General features: G+C 40.6%; 1 protein-coding gene and 1 non-coding gene across 3 annotated transcripts; both read left to right on the top strand.

Annotated features, from left to right (window-relative positions):
- The first annotated feature begins 44 nt into the window (after positions 1-44).
- pla2r1 (phospholipase A2 receptor 1) lies at positions 45-22,394 on the top strand. 2 transcript variants are annotated; one of them, XM_058088507.1, is made up of 30 exons: positions 45-536; positions 1,570-1,950; positions 2,027-2,200; positions 3,400-3,564; positions 3,652-3,765; positions 4,916-5,065; positions 5,679-5,873; positions 5,943-6,106; positions 6,857-6,967; positions 8,919-9,031; positions 9,290-9,459; positions 9,558-9,766; positions 10,351-10,496; positions 10,759-10,843; positions 12,219-12,354; positions 12,421-12,456; positions 12,928-13,088; positions 14,391-14,455; positions 15,269-15,372; positions 15,451-15,587; positions 16,450-16,567; positions 16,647-16,786; positions 17,051-17,192; positions 17,567-17,802; positions 19,318-19,492; positions 19,595-19,729; positions 20,311-20,433; positions 20,523-20,696; positions 21,486-21,521; positions 21,677-22,394. In XM_058088507.1, exons 1-30 carry the CDS (start codon positions 407-409, stop codon positions 21,889-21,891), a joined length of 4,440 nt encoding a protein of 1,479 aa, XP_057944490.1. In that variant the 5' UTR covers positions 45-406; the 3' UTR covers positions 21,892-22,394. The 2 variants fall into 2 exon arrangements, with proteins under 2 accessions (XP_057944490.1, XP_057944489.1); XM_058088506.1 differs by having other exon boundaries at positions 46-536; positions 20,520-20,696.
- Positions 13,839-13,926, top strand: trnay-gua (transfer RNA tyrosine (anticodon GUA)). Its single transcript is given in 2 exon segments — positions 13,839-13,875; positions 13,891-13,926. It is a non-coding gene; the product is annotated as a tRNA-Tyr (tRNA).
- Positions 22,395-22,699: the final 305 nt, after the last annotated feature.

The raw sequence follows: 22,699 nt of genomic DNA, 5'->3' as shown, positions 1-22,699 counted from the left end.
AGCATATTGTTTACATGTTGTCATAAACTGTATCTAAACAGAACATATAATTCGAAATTAATTAATTTTTATTATTTTTTTTACTGACAATCAACCGTACTTGAGAAGAGGCCATGGTTTCCAAGCAACAGTTAAATTGCGAGCACATGGTGTTTTTGTCGTGTTATATCTAAAGACAGGACAAATGTTCCAGGTTTGTCCAGTTCGGACGGGTGGTAGTTCATTTTTCAGTCCAGTGAGCTGCAGCAGTTCCTCCGTCAGACGTGACGTCGCAAACCCCCCACTGAAACTCTAGAAAGTCTGCTAAAGTTTTGTGTGAGCGGGGGGAAATCAACAAGCCGGAGTTACATATAGAACCGGAGTCTCGGAATGTTTGGATATTTGGATCTTGCAAAGCGCCGTCGAAATGTTTTTCCAGTTGTTCCGCGTGGTGGCGGCTATTTGTGTAGCTTTGTTGTTGCTGAAAAGATGTGCGTGTTCCGCCCAGAAGGAGGACAACGAAGTCCTGGAGCGAGAAGAGCTCACGGAGTTTTACAGTAAGTCCACTGCTGGTCATAGTTGCATTAGTGGGTCCTGTTTTAATCTACGGACAAATCATCTTGGAAGACGAATGACGTGTCGTACATGTAAAAAAAAATTATATAATGCATATGTTCCATAGTTTTGACACCCATCGGCTTTGTATGGTCACTAATTGAGTCTATGATGGAAATATGTCTTCGGGTTTCTTCTGTTCAAGATTCTGTGTGTCTTGGTGCATTCATGGTCACAATGAAATATATTACATGGACAATTAAAATGCAGTAATCACTTTGTTTATAAGGTATAATGAATCAGAAAGTATTACAAATGTTGTTGTTAGATGCATCTAAATCATTCTGGAAGGTGTGCCTAATTATTTGCCCCTCGTATTTCAACGTAGGATCTCCATAATATTAGGAACAGGCCTCAGCATGATGCATTTGTACTGTCAACCAAACTTGACATCTCTGTGTCAGGACAACATCTCTCCAGGATAGCGAGATATAATATAGGCCATCTTTTCAGACTTTTTATACGGAAAAACACCCAATGAGTGTTTTTTTCCCCGACTCCAGTAAGAAATGTATTATTTTATATCGATTATATTTGATGCTAGTGGTGTTTGAATGGATGGACACAATGTATATGTTTAGGAAATGTAAACTATACCAAGCGGTGCAGGTATTAAAGCAGGGGTGGGCAAACTTTTTGACTCGCATTGATTTAGGGAAATTGACGGGGGGCCAAACTATATATTTTACACCTATAATTCCAACAGTCCACCTGTAATTATTGTATCTATAAAAGTGTCATGCAATCTGCTATACGTGCTTGTGTCCCTTTTTTCAGTAGCACTTTGTAAACAGCAGACCGCATCAAATAACCAAATTGATTTAAAAAAAAAAGCTACCTGGTATAAAGACACCTTTCATGTTGCAGGAAGTAGGTTCTGATGTCACATTTAGTGACAACATTGCTTTGTGACTAAAATCCTTAATTTATCTTCTTCTCCTCCTCCCCGTAATGTCCGACCCACATCTTCTTTAGAAAAGGGTCTCTTTGTCCTGGAGAGCGAGCCGCTAAAGCGTTGTGTCACAGTGGACCATTCTAACCTGGTGCTCAGGGACTGTCAGCAGCCCACACGCCGCATGCTGTGGAAGTGGGTCTCCCACCATCGCCTCTTCAACTTGGGTACCAGCACGTGCTTGGGCCTCAACATGTCTGAAACCACACAACCCCTCGGTATGTTCGAGTGCGACATGTCCCTTCCTGTGCTGTGGTGGCGCTGTCGAGGAAACATGCTGTATGCGGCTTCTCGCTGGAAGGTTGCTGTGTCTGGAAATACGGTGGTGGTTAAGAGAAACTCTTATCATGAGTGGAAAAGGTACAACACACCCAGAGAGGGCCCTTGCTCAAAACCCTATGAAGGTAAACGAAAGCAGGTGGTGTTCAAAAGCAACATAAATGATGTATGCATTTATTAATGCATACTATGTGTTTACAGATATCCACACTTTGTTAGGAAACGCACATGGAATGCCCTGTGCTTTTCCCTTTAAATACAACAACAAATGGTACTCGGAGTGCACCACGGAGGGCCGTGAAGATCATCTTCCTTGGTGCTCGACCACCACTCGATATGATGAGGCAGAAAAATGGGGTTTCTGTCCTGTGCATGGTAAATGACACATGCCCGTACATACTATAAAACACACTATATGGACAACAGTATTGAGAAACAAATTTCTCCATGTTTTTGCATTTGCTGGTTTCAGTTTTGAGTTCAGTCTAATAGACAGATAAATAGATATGATCAATTTCTCAATTGTATTTCAAATCAAGGGGGCATGAAAGTATTTCTGCACCTCATTGGAGGTGTGACAGAAAATTATTGAGAACCACTGCCCTACAACACACATATTTTGGATTGGATTATTGGCTCATTTTGAGTGACATTAGCTTTAATAACTGAAGTAATTATGCCTGCAAACTGCAGCTGCGATCGGTTTGTGAGCATGATTATACAGTATGTTACTAGATTTCCTATTCACTTTAATTGGCCACAGGTCTGTAAATATAGTATAATATAATATAATTATAATTATATCATATAATTATATATTATATAATATATATAATAATATATGAAAATATAATATAATTTTTTTTGCTTTTTGGTTGGTGTCATGTGTAACATTGTCTCAAACCTTATTTACCAATAGAATCTGAAGTTATTGATTAATGAGTGTTGGTTTTGGGCGGCACGGCGGTCGAGTGGTTAGCACGCAGACCTCACAGCTAGGAGACCAGGGTTCAATTCCACCCTCGGCCATCTCTGTGGGGAGTTTGCATGTTCTCCCTGTGCATGCGTGGGTTTACTCCGGGTACTCCGGTTTCCTCCCGCATTCCAAAAACATGCTAGGTTAATTGGTGAGTCCAAATTGTCCATAGGTATGAATGTGAGTGTGAATGGTTGTTTGTCTATATGTGCCCTATGATTGGCTGGCGACCAGTCCAGGGTGTACCCCGCCTCTCGCCCAAAGACAGCTGGGATAGGCTCCAGCACCCTCTGTGACTTTCATGAGGAAAAGCGGTAGAAAATGAATGAATGAATGAGTGTTGGTTTCATTTCATGTAAATTAAATGTAAAAAAAAAACACATCTAATCTATCTGTGGCGGACACATTTTTTTATGGTCGGCCATCACAAATAAATGAATGTGTGGATAACACACACACACACACATAATAATACGGCTTGGTGTTGTAATACTTTTGTCCATATAGTGTTTTACTGTGCACACCCTTCTTATATTTTCGTGAATAATTTTTATTATAAGGCTAAACCGTACTTTTAAATTCAAACTTTCCATGCTAGATTACAGCTGTCAACATTTCTGGGAGTCAAACAATGAGCTGAATGCCTGCTACCAGTTCAACTTGTACACCATTCTCACGTGGAGTCAAGCACTGCTGACATGTCAGGCTCAAGGTGGAAATCTGCTCAGCATCACCAGCCTGGCAGAGCACAGATACATCAGAGGTTTGGCTCTGTGAGACGATCATAACCGTGTACACAATTCTCTTACAACCTATTTTTTCACTCAGATTTGTTTGATTCTCACTGTAGATCGGATGGTTAGTGTTGGGGCGATGGTGTGGATCGGGCTAAATCACCTCAAGGATAGGCAGGGGTGGCAGTGGTCTGATGGAGCACCTCTAATGTTGGTTAATTTCACAACAGGTATGGATCGCAGTCCACCGCCACAATAATAAACAAAACAGTTACATGAACACCGCCTGGCAGTGTCAGTCGGTTCTATTGGATGTCATTTGATGATGCAAGCGCACCTTAGAGGTACACTCTGTCATGAGACATGAACACACATCTTTACCTTTTCTGTGCATTCAAAATAGTGAAAAACTAGCATGGGGCATCACCTTTGACTTTTGAAAAGTTAATGCTAAGTTATGAATCATGTCTTGCAGTTTGTGTCAATAAGCCGAAAAGGCGGACATCATTGAGATAAGCTACCAAACAAAAATCTGAACGAACTGAAGCAGGATACTGGCTCTCAACTTAGACTCAGCTACTGTAGGTACTTGCTCTCCGCATTTTTAACGGTCTACACCGAATTTACCAGCTCAACAGGGAGCCCAAGTGTCCGTCAGCATCCCACTGACATCGGACATTGTAAATTACTATTTTATGTTCTTATTTTGTTTAGCGAAATGTTTAGCACTAATGTTGTTGAGGGAAGAAGCGTTGCTATGGGCTTTGTGAAATCAATATGTCCAGGATAGAAGCTTAAAATTCATTCATTCATTCATTCATTTTCTACTGCTTTTCCTCACAAGGGTCGCGGGGGTGCTGGAGCCTATCCCAGCTGTCTTCGGGCGTGAGGCGGGGTACACCCTAGACTGGTCGCCAGCCAATCACAGGGCACATATAGACAAACAACCATTCACACTCACATTCATACCTATGGACAATTTGGAGTCACCAATTAACCTAGCATGTTTTTTTGGAATGTGGGAGGAAACCAGAGTACCCGGAGAAAACCCACGCATGCACGGGGAGAACATGCAAACTCCACACATAGATGGCCGAGGGTGGAAGCCTAAAATTATGTTAATTTTTTAATTCAAGCTTAAAATATGGCATAATATATAAGATGTTGATGTTGTTTTTTTACAGGGATTTGTAAGCAGAACAGGTGACTCCGCAGTATGTGTCCCCAGTTTCAATATTTACAGAAAAAGGACAGATGTGTGTTCAGGTCTCACATTTTGTAGATGATGGGAAATTCTCTCAGACTGTGCAAATTACACAATTTTGAAAATGCAACAATGAAAATGTTGGTAGAATTCTCCTCTGAATGTGTTTCCATCAGCGCTGCCGGCCAGACCTCTTGAGGATGATAGACAGTGTGGAGTGTACAATTCAGGCCCCGATGGACTCTGGCAGAGTCTTTCATGTGAATCTGCCATGCCTTATATCTGCAAGAAGACACCCAATGACACACGCAGAGCTGAGCCATTTGGTGAGAACACAAGAAAAACATAAACACGTGAACGTCTTAGTATTTTCAGAGTACATGAGAACTGAAGAAGAAAGTAGAAAATGTTCAAGATTTGCTTAGCTGGTCTGAACAGCTGCTAGGCTCCTGGAGAGAAAACCTCTGACCTTTTTTTTTTATAGCAGCAAGACCAAAACAATGTGCAGTGAATATGTATGGTTAAAAATGTAGACAATCCGTGAAGGCTCTAATTGCGTGGCGAAGGGTGGTGCAGTGTGGCGCAGCCCACATAGTGGTAATTTGGTCCAGTGCACCGCTATGCACAGCCCATTTGGTAATTTGGTAGACTGGACTGCGCCAAGATGGGCATAGCGGCGCACCAGGGGTGGAGTCTACATTTTCAGCTTGACAATTTTGTGACAAAAGCTGAACAGCTGTGTTAAACCATCTCTTTGCCACTCGCGCTGGTTGAAGAGATGGAGGCGTTGGTGCGCGCCGTTGCGCCAGACTGCACTGCTCACGAAATTTGCAAAGTGCGCTGGCCACACCCCGTTGTTGTGGCGTAGGCATGGCGCAAGGCAGGTGTGTCCAAGTCTATAAAATTACACCCCTGAGTGTTTTGATTCCCCCTCTCCAGAGAACTGGCAGTACGTCCATACGGTGTGCGATGAAGACTGGCTCCCTCATAACGGTTTTTGCTACCACGTTCTGTCAGTAGCGGATGCAGGAAGCTGGGAGGAGTCGTCTCAGGCATGCATCTCTCACAGGGGAAACCTGGTCAGCCTACACACTCTGTCTGAGGTGGAGATGCTGCTTAGCCTTCTGGCTAACTGTAAGATATGACCTCCAATGCAAGAGTTTTATTTCATACAGTTTTATGTAGAAATGCTATGTTTTGTAGTTTCTACTGACAGTTCAGGCGTGTGGATCGGTCTTCGAAAACAAGAATCGTCACCAAGTGTAGAGTGGTCTGATGGCTCGCCGGTAACTCTTACAATGTGGCATCAGTATCACCCTCCTCATAGCCTGACTGGCGCAACTCTCTGTGCTAAGGCAGACACAAAGGTGGGCAACTCAGTTTAAGTTTTTTTTGGTTTTTTTTAATAATGCACCTTGCACCGAAGTACGAGGTGATATGAACATCCAATGACATAATGGGTACCATAGTAAGTGTCAATATAGTGATATATATAGCACATCATGACTGGTTCAAGACTCTTCATCCTTGTATTTAGCAAACATCAACTGCTTGTATTGTTTCTTGAATTGGCTCATCGTTGTGCATTGTTTGATTTCCTTACTCAATCCATTCTTTTTAACGTAGTCCTAGCATATAAGTGTTTTAAATTGAGTTCTTCCCTGAGATCATATTTCTCCTCTCTTGTAGAAAAGAATTGAATGACATTTTTAGATAATTGGTTGTTTTTATCCTTATGCATTATTTTAGCTGTTTGAAAATTAACTATATCAGCAACTTTAAGTATTTGTGATTTTAGAAATAAGGAGTTAGTATGTTCTGTCAAACTACAAAAATATTCAAAAATATTGAAGTTGAAACTATTGACTATTCTACGCAGATTAGACGAAAAATGTAATCAATTCTCCCACATTGGCTTGGAACGCTAATCCCAACTATATGATTAGGGACATGAAAAGGTTGAAATATTTGAGTCATTTCTCATGATACTGTGCAGTTGTACAGCACTGCAAACTACAACCACAAAGATAAATATGTTGTCAAACTAATATCTATCTGAGTGTCAGTCTAATAAAGCGTCCAGAGAGTCTATAAGTTCTTTTACTTCTTCTTCACAGGAAGGTACCTGGCTTTTGGTGTCATGTGATGAGCAACTTCCTGCTGTGTGCAGAAGAGAAAGTCAAACATCAATTCATGAACCCGGAACCTGGGATGAAGGTTGCCGTGAGGTGCAAACATAGACACATGCACGCACATGCATGAACACACACACACAAAATTGTCTTTTTTAAAAAATTGTTAATTACGTGGTGTATCATAACATCAAGTTACAAGGTTTAAGTCAAAGCAGTTATTGCTGTGTCAGCACCAGGCGGAGACACTCACAGCTCAACTTCGATGCAACCTGCTGGTCAACAGAACAATGAGCTCATTCACTGGACTCATGACGCCATTTCTGGCATTCATGTTGCTCCTTGCCTCAACTCGACAGAAATATCAGACGCCTGAGTCATCAGGCCATTTCATACAGGGAAACACACAACCATAATGGCACAGAAGCCACAACGTCAGCAGATGCAATGACGCATCTTGACTGTTAAGTCTTCTGCTTAAGTCTGCGTTTTACTCACTTCATGCTATTAACAGCGTGCTGTGTTTTTTTCTGTGGTAGTTTTCACAGCAACATGACTCATATTGGGGGGTGAAAAACAGAACTACTTATTTTATTCAACGTCAGTATTTTTATTTTCAGGAGAAATGGGGTGAAACCTTTTGACTCAAAGTTGAGGAAGGGTAAGGGGGAAAAGGGACGCTCATGAAGTGGGGGTGGGGTATAAAGGGGGGCTGCAATTGACACCACTTGTCAAAACACCACTGAAACTACAAACAAACTTGCACAAGCCGATCATTGTGCAAATAAACACAGAATACAAGTTTTAGTCCATTCATGTATGCCGACATACTGCACATACATACTGTCCGGGTATAGTTTAAAGGTACACTATTTTTTTCACATGAAGTTGTATCACATCCTTGTTAGCAGTGTAATGGTAATGGTTTGATTTTATTTGAACATGAATACAAGATACAATGGAATACGTCACATAACTAATCGCAGTTCAAAAGGAGAAGGAAGAAGCAGAGCTTATTTAAACCTAATCCCCTACCCCGGTCCACATCTGTTGCAGTTCATTTATTGACTTCCTATATTCCATATGTGATATGTGATTCCAAATGTGGCCCGCAGGACACTAGTTTGAGGCCCCTCCTGGATATGAAAGTTTAATGTTAATGTAAAGTTTAATGCACACGCAAGTTTGATATGGATGCTGTATGGTATCATGTACCCAGAAAAAATGATTATGTTTGATTAATGTTCATGTTAAAGGTTAACTAACTGTTAATAGTTATCCTCCCTATCCGTGTGGAAGTGGTAAGTTTTTGGCTATTTAAGTTTAAAGGAAATAACTTGAAGGCTACCGTTTAGGTCGCTAGCTCTCTAGTGTGCGAGTTAGCATGTGTCTCAAGACCCTGCCGTTGCGCAATATGTTGTAAATAAAAAGAGTATAAATGTGACTATAGTCGTGTTTTGTCATGTCTACAGGGCTCTAATAATGCTTTGTTAATTTTAATCTGAAAAAAATAATTTGTCTACCCACCAACTATATGTGGTTTCTTAAGTTTTTATTATTTGCCGTTTTATTCTTATTATTATATTTATTTATTACTGATTGGTTGATTTTCTTTATTCTTGATTTGTTTATTTATTTTTCATCTTATTTTGTGCAGAAAAATAAAAATTAAGATATTTGAGAACAGTGGAATGTTTTATCAGAGCTTTTATTGTAGAAAATCGGGACCAAAGCACTGAAAAAGTTTGCATATTTTTCAGTTAATAAATGCGTTTTTTTGGGGGGGGGGGACCTGATGCGACCCAGTCTCACCCAGACCCGAGCTCCAGTGGCCCCCAAGTAAATTTTGTTTAAAATTTAAAAGTTTGAGACCCCTGACTTACACTGTTGATGGGGATGTCATACAACTTCAGGTCAAAATAGCGTATAGGTCAAGTATGCAGCTATTTTTAACCCATTATTATATGTATCTAAATATGGATTTTGTAGAAGAGAAGATTTGAAATGGGAAATTTTATAATTTTGTGGATTTTTGTTGATGGTGTAGGGCTGGAAGCGCCATGGCCACTCCTGTTACACCATCACCAGCCATGAGCAAACTTATAAGGATGCACCAAGCGGCTATTACTGCAATGCTCCCCTCCTTACTGTGGAAAACAGGTGGTTTATTGATATACACATTTTGTATATGGTTTATTAGTTCATATTGTTGGCATAGTATTGTTTTTATTGTTGATTGTTGTTGACTAGAAGCCACACCAAGTCTAGTGTGAGTTGTATCTTGTATCTTATAGTATTACTGTATGTACCTAGTTCCTTGATATCTTTGACAAATAGTACTTTGGCTTCCTACATTTGCCTTCATTTAACAGAATAGCTACTTTTTGTTTTTTTTTCACATTTTTCCCCATCCAACAGGTTTGAGCAAGCCTTTGTCAACAGTCTGCTGAGTGCTAATGGGGCCAACAACAGCATGTATTACTGGATTGGCCTTGTCGACGTGAAGAATGAGGGGGAGTACAGTTGGCTTCATCTCAATGGGTCCACACTGCCTGTCACCTTCACAAACTGGAACAAACATCAGCCAGGTACACTTTAGATTGCTATCAATGTAAAAAGAAACTATCTTCATTATAGTGAATCTGGAAATTGTTTTATCAATTTATTTTCTTGTTTCCTCTCTTAGTCAGTGCCAACGGCTGTGTTGCAATGTTCGGTGGCGCTGCTCTCGGTCACTGGGAGGTCAAAGACTGCAATTCCTTTAAGGCCTTTTCAGTCTGTAAGCAGAGCATCAGCAACTACCAGGATGTCCAGTTGCCAGAAAGCCACATTGATGCCTTTAGCGCTTGTCCTCCGGGATGGGAATCACAGGATGGAATCCTTTCCTGTTTTAAGGTGAAATCATTAACTTTCTCCTCCTAATATGCATCAGTCTCAAAGGTATATTAAGGGTTTTTGTTTTAATCTTTAGCACAAAAGAATTATGTGAATTAGGGATCGACCGATGGGGCCAATGCCGATACCGATTTTTTTCCATCACCCTTAGCCAATGGCCGATTTTGCTTGGGCCGATATTTGTGGCCGATACTGCTTTTGATCCCTCAATTTACATGAAAAAATTACCATGATAAATATTACAGGTCTCATGTTTAAACAAATATTTATGGAAATACTGAACACAGTAGGATTCAGCCTTCTTAAACATACATTTAAACGGCATTATCAACTTTAAAAGGAATAAATATTCAACCATGTGCAAAACATTTCTGTTGTTTAAATTTATCTAGCATCGATGTGATGACTGCTCCTCCGCAGCGTGACGCGGTGGAAAAATACATCGGCGAACTTATGCGCGTATCGGCTGATACCGATACAAGGAAAAAATGCAAATGTCGGCCCGATATATAGATGTATCGGTCGATCCTTAATGTGACTGTGAGCAATTGTTCACTCCTCAGCTGTATCTGTGTATCTTTTAGGTGTTCCATGATGAAAAAGTTCTAATGAGACGTTCCTGGGTGGAAGCAGATTTCTTTTGTCAGGCCCTCGGAAGCCAGCTGGTCAGTTTTTGTCACTATGAGGAGCAGGTGTTTGTCAAGCAACTCCTTGGTCACATGTTTGAAGGGTTAGTACCACCCTCTGGGTCTTATTCATTCAGGAACCTTACAGGTTGTATGTACAGTATGATGTCACTTGTATTTTTCATGCTTCATGTACAAAGATTTAGTATGTCATTTTTAAGCAGGATTTAGAAATGTGGATTTGATGTGTATTCAAATATACTATATGTATGTATTAATATACTTTTAAGTGATGCAAATGAATGTGATAGGAAGCTGGCATGTGGAACACCTAACTACAGTTTGTGTTCTGCGCCTACTTTTCAGAACAGAGGGTCGCTGGTTTTGGGTTGGATTAAATAAGAGAGACCCTGAACATCCTGGAGTGTGGGAATGGTCTGATGGTTCACCTGTAAGTACCCTTAGAAATTTAGAAGTCTAAATTCTGTAGATGATAACGCCCCCTCCAGTGAAGCGGAACAATGTAACCAAAACATTAGAAACACCTTTCGTATGTTTAAATTATTTGTACAAATTACTGCTTACTGCTGTACATTGTTGTTCATATTTGATGTCATCTATTTATTCTCCACATTATTATTATTATTATTTATTATTATGCGGGAGCCCATCTATCTCTATCTCTATCTATCTCTATCTCTATCTATCTATCTCTTTATCTATCTATCTATCTCTTTATCTATCTATCTATCTCTATCTATCTCTATCTATCTCTATCTATCTTTCTAGCTCTCTAGCTCTCTCTCTAGCTCTCTAGCTCTCTCTCTATCTATCTATCTATCTATCTATCTATCTATCTATCTATCTATCTATCTATCTATCATCTCTCTATCCAACTATCCATCCATCCATATCTGTCTATCTATCTATCCGTCTATCTGTCTATCTGTCTATCTATCTATCTGTCTATCTGTCTATCCATCCATCCATATCTATCTAACTATCCATCTCTCTATCCAACTATCTATCCAACTATCTATCCAACTATCTATCCATCTATCTATCCATCTATCTATCATCTATCCATCCATCCATCTATCCATCTATCCATCCATCCATCCATCCATCCATCCATCCATCCGTCCATCCGTCCATCCGTCCATCCGTCCATCCGTCCATCTGTCCATCTGTCTGTCTATCCATCCATCCATATCTATCTAACTATCCATCTATCTATCATCTCTCTATCCAACTATCCATCCATCCATATCTGTCTATCTATCTATCCGTCTATCTGTCTATCTATCTATCTGTCTATCTGTCTATCCATCCATCCATATCTATCTAACTATCCATCTCTCTATCATCTCTCTATCCAACTATCTATCCAACTATCTATCCAACTATCTATCCATCTATCTATCATCCATCCATCTATCCATCCATCCATCCATATCTGTCTATCTGTCTATCTGTCTATCTATCTATCTGTCTATCTGTCTATCCATCCATCCATATCTATCTAACTATCCATCTCTCTATCATCTCTCTATCCAACTATCTATCCAACTATCTATCCAACTATCTATCCATCTATCTATCATCTATCCATCCATCCATCCATCCATCCATCCATCCATCCATCCATCTAACTATCCATATCTATCTAACTATCTATCCATCTCTCTATCCAACTATCTATCCATCTCTCTATCCAACTATCTATCCATCTCTCTATCCAACTATCTATCTATCCATCCGTCCGTCCGTCCGTCCCTCATGTTGTGGCCATGGAGTGGATGTAAATTGATGACCATTTTTTGTAGGTCATGACCTCCTTCATACAGGATAAAAATGATGAGAATGATAGGAGGGACTGTGCAGTCTACAGTGACCTGACCAACAACCTCATTCCACAGCCATGTGATGGCAAACACGAGTGGATCTGTCAGCTGCCTCGAGGTAAAAGTCATCACCTCAATATAAAAACCATGCCAGCATCATTTACCAAACTGACGTGTGTTTCAGGTGATAAACTGAAAAAACCCTACTGGTACACTGAGCGTAAGTTTCATGTTTTCATCTAATTCCCATTTTTACTTGACTTGATTCTTTGAAGTAGGGGTGTAAGAGAATATCGTTTCGGCTGATATATCGCGATACTTTGTTCCACGATACTGTATCGATATTAAAAAGTATGATATCGATATTTGTAGGCATTTATCATATACTGTAAATGGTATTTATTCAAGTGCAGACACGGCAAAGGTTCATTTCTGGACCTTTTGTGTACTACAAAAGTAGTACTGTGATATTGCAGGTATTTTAATTTTCAAATTGATATCATTATTTTGTTAAATAATGGTTATTTCAAGCATCCTAAAAGGACTTTTTACTGATATTAGTTACTTTGTTCCACACTGTTCTGATGGTGGATAAGTCAGGGACTATATACTCTGCATTTTTTCACAGCTAATAGAATGTGAAAATTTGAGCAGGATCTTGAGACATAATTTAATTTAATTTTCCCCACAGAGAGCGAGCCATGGGTGTTTTACCGCGGAGCTGAGTACCTGGTAGCCAAGCAGCCTTTTCAATGGGACGCTGTCTCTTTGGCCTGTCAGATGATGGGAGCCTACCTGCTGTCCATTCACTCCAGAGATGAGCTGCACTTTGTAAAGGAGCGCTTGAGGCGGGTTCGTTTATATACCGTATATTATTGTATTATATTTAAAACAGTCCAGTTGCTATCAATTCAATACCTTGAGAACTAGTCACCATTCGATGGCGGTAAATGCTACTCAATCCTTGCTTACGGTAATTTTGTGGCTGCCTCTATCTGTCCAAGCCTACCAACGAGCCATGTCAATCTTTCGGCCATTTTTCTAAGCCAAAGGGCAGGACCGGCTCCATCTTTCTAAGCCTATCACAGAACCTCACCATCTTTCTGAAAATCTATCAAATGACCGGCTTCATCTTCTGGCAGCCCAATCATAAGGCGAGTGGAAACTCTTTGGCCTGCCTACACCTAACTTGTGGGTCCAGTGAAACTCTGAGACAGTGTTGCCGACTTGGTGACTTGGTGACTAAGAACTTTTTCGTCGATGGAGAGTCTTCCGGTATTTGGGGGCTTAACAGTGAAAGCACCTATTGTTCTGCAGTTTGTGTTCTCACTGAGTAGCAGTCACAAAGTAGTCACAAGTGCACTGTCAGCTCCCGAGACTGTAGAGGAGTCCAAATTTAATGCCATCTGGACTTTTATTATTTAATTTTGATGAAGTGGTTTCTGTACTACATGAGTATATTTTAATGAGGTTGTAACGGGAGTACAATCCCTTTATAACAAGGAGTGCTTGAGTGACAATTAATGTCATCATGACCACAATGCAGTTGTCGCATCTGGAGCACATTGAATGTCATAACATACACAGCAGAAAACCTTTCATCCTTCGATAGCTCAGTTGGTAGAGCGGAGGACTGTAGAGGCTGCCAATGGAAATCCTTAGGTCGCTGGTTCAAATCCGGCTCGAAGGAATTTTTTTTTCTTTTGTTGATTTACAGTCACAGGGAAGTGTGCTGCATCATGTATAAATATTAGAACTCTCAGTGTGATATACTGTAGTGTAGTTGAAATTTACTTCACCACTGGGGTATTTCATTAGTAAATGGCCCACTAGTACTAGTCATCTCAGTATACACCTTCTTTTCTCATATGAGCATTTATGGACACGCATCCAGCTCAAACACACTCACTGTATAGTCACTCTCATGCGTGAATGATTCTTAGGCTAGCACTGACCCACTAAGGAAGAAGAATGTTTCTTTTGAATCACTAATGAATCTTTCATGTAGCTGAGGCCACTGATCACAAAAGAAGGGGGTGTACGGTGTTGAAATAGGCCAAGGAGAGAAACAAACGTGGACAGAGGCACTGAGAGGCTGATCTTCCAACAGAGTGAGGACTTAATCACGTTGTTTTTTTCTCTGTCTCTCCACAGCTCTCAGTGGGGCCAACTGACTGGTGGGTTGGACTTTCTCTGGACCAGCATGGAGAGGAGGTCAGGTGTGTGTGTGTTTTGGAGCTGCTTAATTCATTCAATCACAGACAATTTTTAAAAGGCACACAGAATATTGTGTCCTCGAGGTATATAAACATGGTACATACCAAACGAAAGATTAGACTATCATCTTTCATCAGGAAATCAGCAGTAGAACAAAGGTAAGTTTAAGCAAAATATCAGTTCTGAACCAAAAAAAAGGAGAAAAAAGGCTTTTATATATATTTACAATTTTGACATTGGTAACCGAAGCCACACGGTGGAGTGGTCGCACAATGTTGGCCACACAGTCAGGAGATTGGGAAGACCTGGGTTTGAATCTCAGCTTGAGCATCTCTGTGTGCCAAAAAGCATGCGTGTTAGGTTGATTGGCGGCTCAAAATTGTCCGTCGGTACGTGAATGTTTGTCTATATGTGCCCTGTGATTGGCTGGTGACCAGTCCAGGATGTACCCCGCCTCTCGCCCGAAGTCAGTTGGGATAGCATACCTTAGTGACGATAAGTGGCAAAGAAAATGGATGCATGTGCATGCGTTAAAATTTCCCTACAATGCGTACCTGCCTATGCACTACACCTATGCCTTTTCACTTCCTGGTTGTTGCAGAGCATGGATTTCAATGGGAGAGAACTATGCCGAGCTCTTATAAAATGCACTTCTGCATTTCCAATTTTGGATACAGCGTTTGAATTGGATGTTAGATTGTGCATGTTGTACTTGTGACATGTTTAGCCTCTTGGCTAACTCCGGCATATTGACAGAATTTACATTTATTAAGAAGCACTGTTCCACAAAATTCAAAATTTGTTACATTTTGCAGGTGGAGCGACAAGACAGAGGTTGACTTTCACAACTGGGAAGATGAGACTGATATACATGATGTTCGAAAAACTGCATTGTGTGTCACCATGTCTTCATCGACAGGTAAACACATCACACACACACACACCTGTGACACCTCTGAGTATTAGAACATGTGTGTGCGTTCATTGTGTGATGCAGGGAAGTGGTCGACCAGTAAATGCAGTGATCTTCATGGATATGTTTGCAAGAGAAAGACTGTCTCTGTGGTGGAGACACCTCGAGAGCCACACTACATTGGAGGGTGTCCAGAGAAATGGCTGTACTTTGGGCACAAGGTACATACACACACAGAAAACTATGCACTTATCACAGACAACCGCTTTATACGATGACAGGTAAGGTTGTTTTTACTTGTTTACTGTTGTTTTATCGTGACACGTCTACATCTTATCCTTATAATTCAGAATATTTTGTAGTTAAGAGTGTATAAAACCCATTTATGACTTTTGAAATTCGTTTTTTAACATCAATAGAGCCCTCTAGACATGAAAATATACCCCTGTTGTCACCTCAACACTCATTACATTACAGTAACATTACAATAACATTATTTACACCAAGCGACCAACGTAGAATACTGCGTATCATTCACAGTGTCTTTGAATGAGTTTTCTGAATGCCTTATATTGTTATTGTTATATATATTGTTATATAATTTGCTTGAGTATGCATACTTTTGAGTAATAATAGGTTGTACTCATCCACAAAGGAGCACGATTTATTAACATATTTTTTAAAAACCATGATAGAGTGAAGACATGAAATTTTAAACGCAAAGTGGAGAGGGACTAATGTATATTTAAATGCATACGATGAGTTAAATCCGATACTATTTTAATAGCGCATGTATAAAATCACTTCCCATCACATCATGAGTGTTATAATCTGCATGATAAAATGAATACAAACAGGTTCTTAATGAATTGTTAACTAAAGACATTGTCAAGTTAATAGAGCGAAGATTACAAATTAAAAGTGAAACATTTCTACAATGTTGTTTGTCTCATTTGCCTCAAATGTAATCAGGTCCATACTTTCCCTTGTTGTTTCTTAAACCGTGGCATCCAGTGCCTCTGAGTCTATCAAAGGCAACTACATGCAAATGAGACCATTCTCATTGTGTGTCTGTATGTTTAGTGTCTCCTGCTTCACCTCCCTGATAGTCCAAAGGAGGGAAAGAGTTGGAATGATGCCCGGTCCATCTGCTCCTCATTCCAAGGCTCACTAGTAGCCATAGAAGATGAGATTGAACAAGGTAAAAGCAATCTTTAAAACCTAATTGTCCAATCCCTTGTTAAATTGTTACTGTACTTTGCGTTGTTTTTTTTTGCCAGCCTACATCACCATGCTGCTCCAGGGAAGCTCTGTAGGTGTGTGGATTGGTCTGTGGACTCAGGACACCATGAAATGGACTAATGGGAGACCAATCAGCTACACCAACTGGTCTCCTGTTGAACCCAAAAGCAACCTCAATGTAAGCTCCTTTGAAGAAAAGCATTGACCCATATTGATACGTACATCTTCTTACATACATAATGTCAGTCTGCAAAATAAAACAAAATGCTCAGGTCATATTATTATACTATTATACTTCATGTGTTGACAATATCCATAGGACACAGCTCAATGTTCAAAATTATCTTTTATCTTTCTACTTTGGTTGATGGAAACTGGACAGTGCTTGCATTTACTAAAAAAGGTGAATATGTGTACTCATATGTACTTGATGTATCTACAGGAGGATGAGTTTATGACAGGCTTGTCTGATGAACCACTGTGCATTGTTCTCTCCAACAACCACAACTTCCATCTGACGGGCAAGTGGTATGATGAGAAGTGCAGTGAGGATGGCTATGGCTTTGTTTGCCAAAAACCACAAGGTATGAGCCACCCTACCCCTGTTTCTAGAAACACGCAGCCACATGATTATCATTTAATAGAACATAGACGCACAATACAATACTGTATAAGAGCCGTGTCGATTATTCTTCCTTTACAGTGTTAATAATGTGATTATAATTTAATCTAATTAATTATAATTTGGTTAACTTGTTTATTTGCACAAGTGGAGAAAATACTAAAAACACATAGTGCAGTTTTACACCAATACAAACATAACATAATGTCCTTATAGTGTCGTTCTAGTGTATGCCGATCAGGTATTGTGCACATGTATAACTAATATGTCTGATTCATGAAGAAATAGGAATATGTCATGCATTTTGTTTCTTCATTGTGATCATATTTAACCCAGATACATCCAAACCTCCCACCCACTCCTCTCGCCATCCTCTCCCCGACAACGTTGAGTACCGAAGTCGCAGTTACAAGGTGATGTCTGGCAACATGAGCTGGTACGACGCCATGCATATGTGCATTGACAACGATTCGGACCTAGTGAGCATCATGGATGCCTACCACCAGGCTTTCCTTACTGTCCTTGTCAATAGATTGGGTGTCCCGCATTGGATTGGACTGTACAGTCAAGATGTAAGTGACTTCTTATGGAGTATGTCCTATGTGTTTTCTGGTCAGCCTTTTACAATGAGGTATATCACTGGATATTTCCTTTTGAATTACACTTGCTAAAACATACAATGGCTGGCTTGGAAGGTTACTGTGATGTCACAGTTAGCAGGTGTTACTAAAAACTTTCTTAAGCTGAGCGTTCATAGCCATCCCAAAGTTCTTTCAGGGCTCACTTCCAAATGCACAAAAGTAAATATTAATTACTAGCGCTCTCCTACTCCTTCCTAGCTGCAGCCAATCCGGGGAGCCAAGGTCCTCCAACAAGAAACCTGCATCACATCACAACAACATTCATTCATTTTCTACCGCTTTTCCTCCCGAGGGTCGCGGGGCGAGAGGCAGGGTAAACCCTGGACTGGTCGCCAGCCAATCACAGGGCACATATAGACAAACAACCATTCACACTCACATTCATACCTATGGACAACTTGGAGTCGCCAATTAACCTAGCATGTTTTTGAAATCACTTGATTTTCATGAAGTACTGTACATAAGAAAATAGTACAGTAGGTCCTAGTGTCCGTTTTAGCAGATGCATGATTTTTTTCCCCCCAAGGTTATCATACTGTCAGAACTCACCCTGGCCGATGCCTAATTGAGAGTTTCAACACATCATATGCATTGCATCAACTACTGGTAATGTTTGTAGTTTTGATAGTTTTGTACACAGACAGGGATCAAAACACTTGTCACCTGGCATGTAGTGCTGTCTCATGTTTCTGGTATTTGGCCCATATCCACGGTGGGGGTGTGCTCAGACAGAACAGAACATTAACAATATGGCCCCTGTGGAATGTCTTTGACATGGAGTGAAACCAATTACAGGAAGTGTGGAAATTAATCTTTCTGCTGCCTTGCTTAAGCTGCAGCATACCCCCGCAAACCAAGGGAGGATAAGCGGCATAGAAAATGGAGGGAAAATGGATGCTGCCTCGCTTAATTTTTTGTTGTCTGATCAGAGTGTGCTGTCTCATTTGTTTATCTATGTTTGTACTGTGTGGCTAAATGTTTATTTGCATTATTTGATATCTACTCAGGCGGCACTGCGGTCGAGTGGTTAGCGCGCAGACCTCACAGCTGGGAGACCAGGGTTCAATTCCACCCTCGGCCATCTCTGTGTGGAGTTTGCATGTTCTCCCCGTGCATGCGTGGGTTTTCTCCGGGTACTCCGGTTTCCTCCCACATTCCAAAAGCATGCTAGGTTAATTGGCCACTCCAAATTGTCCATAGGTATGAATGTGAGTGTGAATGGTTGTTTGTCTATATGTGCCCTGTGATTGGCTGGCGACCAGTCCAGGGTGTACCCCGCCTCTCACCCAAAGACAGCTGGGATAGGCTCCAGCACCTCCGCGAGGAAAAAGCGGTAGAAAATAAATGAATGAATGATATCTACTTTAATTGTCACACACCATTGCAGTTTGGCATCCATGCTGTACCTGTCTTGATCTTCTACATCTTCTTCTTCTTTGTTTACAGAGTGGTATCAACTATCAGTGGTCCGATGGCAGCGATACGGTTTACACACACTGGGACTCGGCCGAAGATGACTTTGTGACAGGGGAGTGTGTATACATGGACGTGAGTGGAGGATGGCGGCAAGCCGATTGTGAAACTCTGCTGCCAGGAGCCTTGTGTCACATTCCTCCACCAAGTAAAATATGATCTATATGAGAAACACTGCTTAAGATTTGATTCCAAGCCTTTGGTACTTCTAATTTAACACCACACTTGTCTGCTGCTCAATTCTTTGCAGGAAATAAACCATTCATCTCATATGAGGCGCTGTGCCCCTCGACGTGGGTGAAGTTTGGACACGGATGTTACAACTTTGAGGCGGTGGTGCAGAGACTGACTTTTGAGGAGGCACGAGAGCACTGCAGACAGAAAGGTAGAGTGGAGGGAAAGATAATTTGTGGGGTACAAACCGCTAACTTACTGTAAATGCTGTGCTTTATTGAAGTCAACAGAACCAGCTTGATAGGCTAAATTCATACTGCTCAATCATTTGTGCCCCGATGGTCAATATAAAACTAAACTGGAACATTCTGGCCTGTGGTTGTATTTTGATGTTCATTTTTCTTAGCTAGTTGTTTACTTTTGTTCTGGTTCATTGAGAATGACAGAAGACATACGTTAGATAAATAATACAACCAAGCAGACAGAACTCTACCATTCAATTCTGATAATGGAGGAAAGGTTCCGTAGGAGTGATCCTCCTCTGATGCTCTCATTAAGGTTGTCTTCCATTTCCTCCTGGATTAAATGCCAGCTGTCTTTCCGATATTTTCCAAGTCAGACAATTAATGGCTGTCACTCATTCATGGCTCATAAACAGGCAAATATCGGTCACATTGACAGTTGAAGAGTGTAGGATATAGTACATTCCCTCATTGAAGTACCTATCCGTGATAGACAGCCATATAATATGTTAATATTAAAGGCCTTTTTTAATCGTGGAATGTTTTCCAGTCAACATCTCAGATGTCCTGTCTATTGAGAATGAGGTAGAAAACCGCTTTGTTCTGGAGCAGCTGTGGTCTTCAGGGTTCCTTCACCAAAGAATGTGGTTGGGACTTTATTTCAACATTGACAGTGAGCATCCTTTTTCCCATTGTAGCCATAATACAATAACTAGCCTCCGAGATCACATGTCAGTTTACAGTGGCTTCTATTTATAGCAGATTCTATGGTGTGGGTGGACGGTTCACCTTTAGACTACACCAGCTGGCCGAGCAAAGCTCCAGACTCCAAGCTGATGACTGCAGATACCTGTGTTACCACCAGGGCCGTGGATGGAGTGTGGTACTTGTCTGGGTGCACGGAAAGGCTGGGCTTTGTTTGCAAAACAATCTCAGGTAAATTGAATAGTATTTACTACTTACTGACATTGATAAAGAATGAAAAATGATGGTCGGGTGGTTAGCGCGCAGACCTCGCAGCTAGGAGACCAGGGTTCAATTCCACCCTCGGCCATCTCTGTGTGGAGTTTGCATGTTCTCCCCGTGCATGCGTGGGTTTTCTCCCACTTTCCAAAAACATGCTAGCTTAATTAGCGACTCCAAATTGTCCATAGGTATGAATGTGAGTGTGAATGGTTGTTTGTCTATATGTGCCCTGTGATTGGCCGGCGTCCAGTCCAGGGTGTACCCCGCCTCTCGCCCGAAGACAGCTGGGATAGGCTCCAGCACCCCCGCGACCCTTGTGAGGAAAAGCGGTAGATAATGAATGAATGAATGAAAAATGATAAAGGATAAAGTAAACTGACTTTAAGTCACCTCATCTTTGAGTTTCATCAAAATGGCGTGCTCAATGCTCAACATATTAGGATAGACACAGTGACTGGCAACTGTATTCTCCATTAGAAGTCAATACATCCTCTCTATTTAGTCCAACTGGTGGGAGCTCAGTGTGAAAATTATTGGCAACTGCTGTTTTGTTTCATATTACCAATACCGCCACCTGGTGGTGTGAGGAGACATGCAAATATTGCTTTATTGACTTTTGACAGATGTACTCCTGTTGTTGTCTGTTCAGTGCAACTTGTGTCAAAGGCACTGAAATCATGAGTGATTATCTGATTCCAATATCAAAGACAATTTTGACTTGAGTTCGCTTTACTAACTACTTGATATGCATTTTTTCAGATGTTACCACTGAAGTGAAAGTGGAACCAGTCAATGGTAAGGTGGACTTAAAGTACAATTAAGATGATATATATTTTTACGCTATACATACTGTATGTAATTATTAAATACAGCACCAGAATTAACATGTTTTAAGTATGATGAAACATTTATTGACATATAATCACCATACTGTGTTCTCTGAATTTCAGGATTGCATTATGGAGTCATCCTTGCCGCTGTGCTGGTAGCGGTGTTGATCTTTGCTCTGCTGGCAGGAGCGCTGTGGCTTGTCTACAGGAGAAATTCTGCACATTTTCAGGGGCTCCCTTCCCTGGGTAGCGCGTATTACAGACAAGGCGGATCCCATGATACAGAGTCTGATGGTAACGTGTTGATCACAGAGCTGGAAGATCACTCAGGATAGTGTTGTGTCTGTTTACCGGAGGCTACAAATGACTATAAAGCTGACTCTGCAAGCAATGAGCTTCCTTCAAAAGGGACCCACTTGCCGAAACCAGGGACCTTTAATCTTCAATCTAACACTCTCCCAACTGAGCTGTTTCGGCCTGCAGTGGAAGCCTGCAGAGTATAGACTTGATAAAATTGAAAACGGGACACTATCATGTACAACTCAAAAAAACGACGAAGATCGCCTCCATCTCAAAAAAAGGGGAATCATAATTCAGTATTTTGTCATTATTTGTCAGTATTACTTTAATATTAGATGGAAATCCATGTTTTAAAGGTTTTCTATGTTCAAAGATATCAAACTATACAAAGCAGACTATAAGGTGACATTTACAAAGGGCGTATTTCAATACATTTGTAGTGGGCCTAAAAAAGAAATGTTGCTGAGCTAAAGTTGAATGGAATGACTTAATGTGACATGTGCATGACTTCAATACACACTGCTGTTCATTTTCTCTATCTATTTTTGTTTTTTTCAAGATGTTTTTTTTGCAACAGAACAGTTATTGTGTCTAAATCTGAAGTTAAATTATAACATAATAACTAAATATTTCCCTGCTGAAAGGGTGTGCGTATAAACACCACTTTTTGTGGAGGAAAGCATAACATTAAGTTTGTTTTGTTGCATGAAATGTCACTGTGTTTAGGACATACTGCATAATAAGTGGAAATATGTGTTATTCTCCAACATACAGTCAAGGTACTTCACTTGAACAAACAGGAGGAAACCGCAAGGATGTTTTGAATTAGTGTGTGACACACAA

Source organism: Doryrhamphus excisus, chromosome 12 (genome assembly GCF_030265055.1).
Source record: "Doryrhamphus excisus isolate RoL2022-K1 chromosome 12, RoL_Dexc_1.0, whole genome shotgun sequence".
Classification (NCBI taxonomy): Eukaryota; Metazoa; Chordata; class Actinopteri; order Syngnathiformes; family Syngnathidae; genus Doryrhamphus; species Doryrhamphus excisus.
This window is presented reverse-complemented; position numbering and strand designations above follow the sequence as displayed.